Consider the following 10,012-nt stretch of genomic DNA (forward strand, 5'->3'; position numbering starts at 1 on the left):
GTGGGGATTTGGGCTCTCTGTTAGCCAGATCGCGGAGGGGGGGAGGGGGGCTTAAATAAAGCAAGCGTGATTATTTTCCTCCTTTGGGGAGGACAGGGGAAGAATTTAACATTTTTTTAAAAAAAAAAAGTTACGTAGAAGATCCGTTTCAGGATAGGACACATGCCAAGAAAGTTTCAAGTATTTCCCAGATAAATGCAGAGTAAGAGACTCGGAAGCAACAAGCCGCGTGTCTTCCTTTCTAAACTGCCATTCTGTTTGTCCCAGTCTACCTATCTTTTTACCAAGCCATCCAAGGCAATCTGCCCCCTTTGTTTTTTTTTGGGGGGGAAGCGTTTTTGGAGGCCCGCGCAAGACTTATTACCAGACGCCTTCAGAGAAAGATCAGGAAGGACACAGTAAATGTGTCGGATTTTCCTTTTTTTCCTAAAAGAGCCCCTTTTCGCCTCCTTGAACCGCAGGTATGTATGTCTGCGATCGTTTCCTTCGGTCGTTTTTGTCAGCTTCATCCTCAACCAATTCCCTATAAAAGATACTGCTGGTTTTGCTTCAGGACAAAAAAAGAAAAAAGAAAAACAACACGAAGGAACAGGGTATCAATATTAAGCCCTCCGAAACGTGGTTTCGGATGGCTTAATGAAACGATAAGGTAAACGAAACGAAACGAAACCAAACAAAAGGCAGCCGAACTCAGAAAAAAAGTACAAACAGTTCCCGTTGCCATCAGCAGGGGGAGCAGAGCCAGGCTCCCCAAAAGATTAAAAAGAAAAAAAAAGTACCGTAAATGTCTGAAAGGAATCGCGCTTTTTTTTCTCTCTCTCTTTCTTTTTTTACACACAGTCTTTCCATTGAGAAAGAGGGAGGGATTATAGTTTGTTTTTTTTTTTGGTCTACCGGGGCCCAAATCCATCCATTAAACTTTTGCAACGGCAAGAAGAAGCAGCAGGCAGCAGGTCCTCTCCATTTTTTTTTGGGGGGGGGGAGGAGGGAGGGAGGGGATTCCATCTTAAACCGGAGCCCCAATAGCCCAAATCGTGACCAAGGGCGCTAGAAAACCCTTCCGCTCTAGCTTAGAGCTTCAGCTACGGCTCTCCCGTCCCACCTTGGACCCAACGGTGGTTCGCTCCTGCCCCGGGCCACCCCGGCCCAACAGCGCCCTGGAGGCCGCCGGGGGGGTGGCCGGTTATCTGGTCAAGGGAGCCTCCTCCCGCTGGTCCGGGGAGGGGACGGCGGTCTTGCTGAGCACGGCCGCCGAGTAAGGCAGGAAGCTGCTCTCCGAGCGCTGCGAAGCGGACGCCGCGGCTCCAGCCGCGCTGCAGGGGAAATCCGAGCTGGAGGAGCGCGAGCCCAGCGCCGCCGCCGCCGCCGCCGCCGCCGCCGATTGGCTGCTGTGGCAACTGAGACAGGAGCAAGGGGCGGAGCCGGTGGGAGGAGCCGAGGAGGCCGCAGCCGCCGCCGCTGCCGCTGCTGCAGCCGCCGCCGAAGCCGCCGCGCTGCTGTTGAGCCCGGCGGCGGCGGCGGCGGCGGGCGACTGGTAGAGGCCCGGGTGCCTGAAGCTGCACAGCAGCTCCGGGCGGGAATAAGGGTGCGAGAGGGCGCGGAAGGTGTCCAGCGGGCGGATGGAAGTGGCGAAGGGCGAGGCGGCCGCTCCGGAGGCGGCGGCCGCGGCGGCCGCCGCCGCCGTCACCCCGACGTGCGGGTAGTAGTGGAGGGGCACGTGGGAATGGAAAGGGTAAGGCAGGCTACCCGTGGCTGCCGCGTGGGTCATCATGTAGGTGTAGAAGCTGGGGTCCGCCGGGTGGGGCCAGGACATGGCCAGTCTCTGCCGCTTGTCCTTCATTCGACGGTTCTGGAACCACACCTGAGGAGGAGGAGGAAGAAGAGGAAGAAGCGGAGTCGCCTAGTGAGAAGCGGGATGCGGGAGAAGCGAGGCGTGGGGCGGGATGCCTACCTAGCCAGAGCAACGGAGGCGGCGGCGGCGGCTCCCCCTCGTCCTCCCCCCCATTGGGTCAGCTGCGTTTCTATTTTTTAACATATCTTAGAGTTTTATCCGGCCGTGGTTCGCTTAGAAGTAACTCAAGGCCTGAATATACAAAATAGTCTTTCCTCCTCCCGTTTTTCCCACAACGACAACCCTGTGAGGTGGGTTGGGTTGAGGGACAGAGTGACTGGCCCAAGGTCACCCAGCCGGCTTTCTTGTCTAAGGCAGGACTAGAACTCACAATCTCCTGGTTCCTAGGGCACTGTCTTAACCATTACACCCTTTTCTATCTACCGTAGCTGGACAAGACGAACTCTGCCACCAATTCGCATCCGTCCTCCCTAAGACGGAATTCCGCTTCTGCCAAAAATAGCTTCATGGAGGCAGGATTCCTCAGCTGGTGTTTACCAAAATCGAAAAGAAACTGCCTGCATTTTAATTCTGGATAAACTCAGAATCCTTCTATCAGATTTTGGCCTCTCTAATTCTGATTCATGTTAAAATACATACATGTCTCTTTGAAAAGAGCTTTTTACATTTTATTTGAATATCACTGCCGGCATAGCATGGCAAAAGAACAACCATGACACATACATTCTCAAACATCCACCTTAAAAGTTATCTGAAATTCTACTACTGTTCTATTCTTAAATGGTTCTTCAACCTCTAATCCAATCGATTATTATTAATTCAGCCTAGTTTCTGTCCATGACAGCTAAGCATATACAGAACTGACATGATCACCCAGTGCCAAATTTTCGGAAGGGGAAAACTGCTATAAGACTGTTGAAATTGTAAAATAATAATAATAAAGGGGGATTTGACCTGGGGAATGCTTTATAAGAAAATGGATTCTATTTTTACTGTCATTTTATCTCTGTCCCCTTTGCCATTATTATTTAGGAAATGATTCACATAATGCCTTCCTGAAGAGTTAGGCTGAAGGCACGATTTCCGTTCTTTAAGTTTAAAAGCACAAAGACACATTTAATACAAGACTGATGCTGCTGCTCTCTTTGATTTTTATCTACTGTTTTTATTTGTAACGCCAATCTACATTTGTTGAGAAAGTTACAAGAGGCCTCATGGCTTAGCATCCTCCTTCTCTTAAAGAGAAGAGAAAACCCGTATAGGGAAAAACCACAATAACAAAATACACCAAGGGGGGGGGGGACAAAACGTGTATATTCAGTTCTAGAGTGACTTGATTAAATTATCCAATCCGTTCGTTGCTTCTTTTATTTTTATTCTTGATATTTCGTTCACTCTACTGTTTGCTTTTTTTCCTCGTTTTTTTTCTTTTTGTGTGTTTGTGTGTATCTACAAATGTGAAAAGCAATAGTCTTAAGGTGAACAAAATAAAACCCGAAAACCTATCCCGTGGAAGGAGGAGGTTTCTTAAAATAGCAAAGCAATCAGCTTTCCTTTTTTTATTTATCTGATTCCTTTTTATACTGATCAGAACCCTTCCTCCTTTCTGAGGAAGCGGGCGCAGAAGAGGACATTTTTCAGTCTCAGGCAAGCCCGGCTAAAACAGGACTACAACAGCTTGGGGAGCTACACACGCGGAAATGACAAACCAAGCCCTCAAACCGGGTCCTGAGACGCCAGCCACCCTCCCACGCCAGGACGGGCCTGGCCCTCGTGAGTCCCCCTTCCTTGGAAATACCTTTATGGTTGTCTCGGGAAGGTTGAGCGCGGCGGCCAACTCACACCGTCTAGGCCGAGAGACATAGTTCTCGCGGTAGAATTCCTTTTCCAGCCGTGCGATCTGCTCCCGGGTGAATGCGGTGCGGTACCTCCTCACTTGATCGGCCCCGGAGCTGGAAGTGCTCAGGCTGCTTCCGCTGTGCAAGTTGTTCAGGGTGGATCCTGAGGAAGAGCTGGTGGTGCTCGGAGTCGAACTGCTCTCCGAATAGCCTTCCAGACAAAAAGTAACAAAAGACCGGGTTTATTGTCCCGGAGAGGCGCTGCCAGGCGGATTTCAGACCCTGCAATCCACACTTCCCCAATAATTAATGTTGTCTGTCAGGGACACAAATTGCCAGCGTTAATCGAATCAATAGAAAGTTTATCCTTTTATCTTTTGTTTGCAGTTAAATGAGAAGACATCGAGAAAATTAAGCATCCTTTTTTTAAAAAAACCATCTATTGATAAAAAGACTCTACCTAAAAATATATTCGATGGCAAAAGTTAAGTGCGGCGTCTTTTTTGTAAGACGCCTACAGCTAATCTTTTCTGGGGCCCATCACTGGGGATTTTTTTTTCCCCTTTTTCGTTTACTTTTTCCAGAGGTTTACAGAAGGACGATAAATGGAAAGGCTTGCCCAATTCGGATTGCAAACGAACGCCCTGTTCAAATGTGTTTCCTTAAAGATTCCACAGTCCCCCAGTCTCTGATGATTCTAATTGTGCAACTTGGCTCCGATAGAACGGGTTGTTCCCAGCTTTAAAAATAAGTTGTTAGTCGAGTTTGTGACATTGTGATGCATTATAACAATGCTAAGTAGGTCGCACAGGAGGGAGAGAGAAGGCAAAAAGTATAGAAGAGAACAAACATTTTAAAAATGCTGCATTTTTTAATGAAAACCCAGAATAGAAAATCAGGCATAAGTGGACATAAATTACTTAAAGGACACCGCCACCTGCACTCTGAATAAACTGAGTTATATCAATTATACCAACAGGATCTAATTGCGATCTCGGAGTTTATCAGTATACACACTCTTTTCTAAATACACTTCACAAAAATTCAGCAAAAAGTACTTGTTTACACTTGCGAAATCGCGGGCAGATTGTTCAACATAGCAGGCAAATAAGTGAGCCTCAGATTTCTAGATCAGCCATGTAAATCCCATAACAGATCTCCGGAAAGATCCTCAGATGTGGGGATATGCTGTGTAACAAGTACAAGTACATTATCACTCCTGTCCCGCATACATTGACACAGAGAACCCAAAGTATAAATGCCACTCGAGATTCGCTTAATGCGGGTAGTGTGTGTGCAAGCCACACAACTCGATAACCTTTTGCTTCAGATTCCTTAAGGATGCTACGCTGGGAGGCTACTTCGCACCTTCAGTTGATCTCCGATTCCTTACCCTCGTGTTTAAACCCTTCTTTTACGGGATGTCTTCTCTTAACGCGGGGGAAAGGGATAAGTAAAAAAAAAACACAACAACACAGGATAAGGGTTCGATCCTGCTATGCCGGGATTTCCCCCCCCCTCCCGCCCCCGCCTCGCCCCGCTAAAAGCCGGCTTCGAGTTGGGATGGGGAGCGCGAAGGAAGAGAGTGAGTTACCTTTGTTATTGCTTTCCTTCAGAGAGGAGGGCAGGCTGGTCGGCGAGCGAAGCGCGGAGCAGCCTACCTCCACGTCGCTGTTCATGTCTGCCTCGGCGGCCACTTCTGAGTAATGGCTAATTTTCTTCCGGCTTTCGGCGGGAGGCAATTCTGCCGCTACGGCGCTTTCGCTGTTCTGGTGCTGAAGGCTGAATAAAGCGTCGATCTCGAATTTCCCTTTGGCGGCGGGGAGGTCCCCGATGGAGCTGTGCAGAGAAGCGGAAGTTAGTCTCGGGCTGAGCCGGCCGCCGTGGGGCGAGTTTTCCAGGGCCTCCAGGACTGCGTTCCCAGCCGCCTCGGTCAGATTCGCCAGCCTTTTGCCAGCCGTGGGGCTGTGTAGCCCCCTCTCCATCAAAATCATCTCTTTTCTTATCCTTTCCATCATCTCAGCTCCCCCCACACTGAAAAAATTGTACGTGGGAATGTAGGTAGGTGTGCGTGCCTGAGTGTCCGCGGTTGTATGTGGGATGTATATAAATATATGATTGGTCCTTCTAATAATCAGCTCACGGCAACAAGGGCCAATTCGCTTTCAGGTCAGGAAAATCTCTCTTAATTTTTTTATTTATTTTTTTTCGGCGGAGGCAGAAAACCAAGAAGAAGAGGAGAAAGGGGAGCGAGATGTAAACGCGAAGGGAATGACTGGTCAAAATGACCTATACATCCTTTCTATCCCCGAAATGTCATTCATCACAGAAAAGGAGCGCTCGTCATTAAGGTACGAATGACGCTGGTCGAATAATCATTTATTGTAACAGGTTTATAAGCAAATAAATACAAGATCCTGTCAGCGGATAATGAAGGCGGCTTCAGAGCAGACAAATAGATCCAACAAGGGAGGCGGAAAGACCAGGACTGGAGAGAAGGAGGAGGAGGAAGAGGAGGAGGAGGAGGAGGAGGCAGAGAGGAGTCCTCGTCCAGCGCTGGATCAGATCCTGCACGGGTTGCTGAGATTTGGCCTCTGGGGTGAAATTGGCAGCCTGATTAATAAACGAACTGAGCAACATTTCCCCCTTCATTTAGGTGAATCATTATGCGCTGATTCCAGCCCTCCTTTCACCCCCACCCCATTTGCTTTTCAGAGAGAGAGAGAGAGAGAGAGAGAGAGAGAGAGAGAGAGAGAGAGAGAGAGAGAGAGAGAGAGAGAGAGAGAGAGAGAGAGAGAGAGGAGGAGGGAGGGAGCGCTGAGGTTTTATGAGTGTGAACGCGTGAGTGTGTGCCCCGCTTTTTAGCTCCTAGGGGCGCAGCTTGTTTTTCGTTTTGTTGTTTTTTTTCCCCTCCAACAGCAACACAGGACAAACGGAAACAGATTGTGTGATTCCTGCGAAAGGGGTTTTGGGGATAACCCTGGATAAAAGAACCTGCCCGAGAGAGTGAGGAGGCGGAGACTGTTTCTCCCCCACCCATCTCCCTGCTAGCTTTTGACCCTCTTCCCCGGTGTCCTTAAAAAAACAAAAAAACGGGTTTTCCTGAAAGAAACGCACTCGCCCTGGCCGCCGGCCACGAAACCGCCCCTTCTTCAGCCTTCCCTAAGTTCTCGGCCAATGCTTACCTATCAGGCCGGCCGCAATCAGGCGCAACCCCCAGCCGGGGAACGGCTCCCTCAAGCCTCATCTCAGAGGGTTGCTCACATTTCCTTTCACGCGCCCACAAACCCCCCCTTTTCTCCCCTCTTTCAAAGTTTTTTTTTTCCTGACAGGACGGATCTATCAACCCCTTTAACGACGGAAGTCTGCTTAAAGTGTTTCCTTAGCCTCGGGCACAACATCCTCTCGCTGAAGGAAGGGGAGGGGGCAGAGTCCCGACGACTCTTCAAAACCCGATTTAAATGAGTGGAGAAGCGTGTGGCCTTATTTGGATACAGCTGCAGAAAAGAGGAAAGCTTTCATTCGTTCACCCCTTTATCCCCTGCCTAGATCTCTCTTCAGTCTCTTCTCCCTTTTCGATCGAGCCGGGATTACTTGCTTAAAAATATCCGTTTCTTGTCTTTGGTGAAGGCCTCGATTCCCCAAGCTCAAAGATTCGCGGGCAAAGAATGCGACTCACCTAGAGATCTCCTCCTCTTTTTAGGGTCTTCCTCCCCCACCCGCCGCGCGCGCGCACACACACACACACACACACACCGTCCCAGCCAAACTGCAAGTTACCTGAACCAGAGTTTGCTCCTCTGTTTCTCTTTCCCGGTTCGCGCGTGCGCTCGTTCTCTCTCTCTCTCTCTCTCTCTCTCTCTCTCTCTCTCTCTCTCTCTCTCTCTCTCTCTTTCTCCAATGCTGCCGAAGAAGCAGCGCCGAAAGGGGACTGAGAATGTGTGTGTGTGTGTGTGTGTGTGTGAGAGAGAGAGAGAGAGAGAGAGAGAGAGAGAGCGCTGCTCTTCTCTGGCCTTCTGATCGGAAACCCTCCCTTCGGCGAGAACTTTGATTACCCGCCAGACGCCCAGGGCGAACGCTTAAGCCCCACTAGCATTCTTGCCATTAACGTCCCGGGCGCGCCTCTGAGGGGCCACACGGATATGGCCAGCCAACCCAGGGAGACCTGTTTCATACTTTCTCCCAGCTGCTGAGCCCCCCAGATTGACCTCGCGGCCCTTCTACCCCCCCCCCCCCCACGCTTTCCCCTGCGTTTTACTTCCCAAGAGATTAAGTCCCCAGGCCAGGGGTAGGCAACCTCGGCTCTTTTATGACTCATGGACTTCAACTCCCAGAATTCCATAGCTGGCTGAGGAATTCTGGGAGTTGAAGTCCATGAGTCATAAAAGAGCCGAGGTTGTCTACCCCTGCCCCAGGCTGATTTCAGAACAGATATATTTGGAAAGTTCCGGGCTTAAAGGGAGCCGTTGTCCGTCCACCAGAAGGATTTCGAATGGAGAGAGTGAATCGGTGTGTGGCTTAAAACTAGTAGGGTGCGAATGCCGTCGCTTCGGACGCCAATGCGCACTTCGGGTCCTTCTTTCCTTTCCTTTGCAGGGAGTGGGTAAAAAAAAAAATTCGGGGCGCGTGACTCAGGTGGGATGCTAGTCGGTGCATTTGGGCATAGACCATCTGGTTTGGGAGGAAAGGTGGCGCTTGAGTTCTGAGCCGAAATTCAAAAGAATTCTTCTTTAGAAGAATTCGTTCCTCTCCAAACCAAAAGAAAAAGAAAAAAAAGCTGAGTTAGCTAATTCCTCACAATCTTAATACTCCCGCAGACTAATAAGAACAGACGCATTGCTGCATTACTGTAAGTAGCTCAAAAGGATCCAAGCGAGCCTGCGGATTTCCCCCCTTCTCCCCCCCCCCCACGGGAAGGGTGTTAGCGTCACCTTTAAGGTCCCTAATAGGCGAATGAACTTAAAATCCAATTCCGCCTTTAATTAAGGGGCGTCTTGAGTTCTTCCCAACGTGAACTTCGTTGCAATAGCAGCCCAAGGCTGGACTCATCTTGAAACCGGAAGGGCTGGGAAAGGCAACGAGCTGGAAACAGAAGCTCCTCCGGCGGCCTGAAACGCCATTTCATACGCGGGCTTCTCTGATACTTTATTGTGAGCCGTGCGTTGTATTAAAATTGCGTTCCTCTCCTTCTGCTTCCCTATCTTTCCTCTAGGAAACGATGAATGCACACCAACCCAGAAGATATGCAGGAAAATACATATACAAGCTACGGGGGAATTAACCAGCCAGTGGGCAAAGTCCTCTTCCCAGCCTTCGTTAAGAAAGGCGAACCTAAGCTGCTTTCCCATTTCTTGACAGGACAGGTGGAAAATTTGAACTTTGCACCTCCCTGCTGTCTCATATTTTTTTTTCTCTCTGTCGAAGTCGATCGACTCTGATTGTTAGAATCCGTGGCAATGCGTGTTTTGTTTTTCAAGTCGCCACCAGGCCTCGTGACAGGCTCACCCGCAAAACCCAGAGAGAGAGGAGAGGGGATTCCCTGCAAGAAGCGACTATTAACCCTCACTCCACCCTGCCCCATCCCGACACAAACACCGAACTAGAGGCGGTAGAACGGAATAACACAAAAGCAATCTGCCGTTCCTGTGCCTGAGACCACCTGGGCGAGCTTAGGCCCAGCCTGCAGCGTGGGCAACCTCTCATAAAAATAGGAAGCGGATATCTGTGGGTGCTTTTTTTTTGCTGGCCTTTGGCGCCCCCCTCTGTTTTCCGAAAGGCTTGAACCGGCCAGGAGTTTCTGTTTTCCTCTTTTTCCCCGCCCCCTCTCCCCCCCCCTTCTAATCCCACTTTATTGCCCATCCCGACCGCATCTTCTAAACCAGGGGTAGCCAGGTAACCTTGGCTCTTTTATGACTCGTGGACTTCAACTCCCAGAATTCCGGAGCTAGCCATGCTGTTGCTTTACCCCTGTTCTAAACATTGGCAGATAGGGACGCTCTTTTAAAAAAAACCCAGATCAGAATCCAGAAGATTAGGTTACCGCCAGCTTTCTTTTTAGAAAAACTTCGCCACAGACGAATGGGGGTATTACAGGTGCTCTTCGCGTTTCTCAGCCCCCCCCCCATTTCCTTCATTCCATGAAGTAGAACAGGGGGTCTTCAAACTTGGCCCTTATATGACTTGTGGACTTCAACTCCCAGAACTTAGTAGAATTTAGTAGGGTTGATTTCCCAGGAAGTTGTAAGTGGATGCTGGGTATCTCAATGCCTTCTAATTAATTATCTCCCCCTTCCTCAAATAGATTCATTTTTTTTTAAAAAAA

At 49.6% G+C, this 10,012-nt stretch overlaps 1 protein-coding gene across 1 annotated transcript; it reads right to left on the bottom strand.

The window, feature by feature from the left end:
* Positions 1-1,079: 1,079 nt before the first annotated feature.
* EVX2 (even-skipped homeobox 2) lies at positions 1,080-5,708 on the bottom strand (the record flags this gene model as incomplete). Its single annotated transcript, XM_081312859.1, has 3 exons — positions 1,080-1,861; positions 3,651-3,901; positions 5,285-5,708. 3 exons carry the CDS (start codon positions 5,706-5,708, stop codon positions 1,184-1,186), a joined length of 1,353 nt encoding a protein of 450 aa, XP_081168985.1. The 3' UTR covers positions 1,080-1,183.
* Between the last annotated feature and the right edge of the window lie 4,304 nt (positions 5,709-10,012).

Source organism: Vipera berus (genome assembly GCF_964194415.1).
Source record: "Vipera berus genome assembly, chromosome: 1".
NCBI lineage: Eukaryota > Metazoa > Chordata > Lepidosauria > Squamata > Viperidae > Vipera > Vipera berus.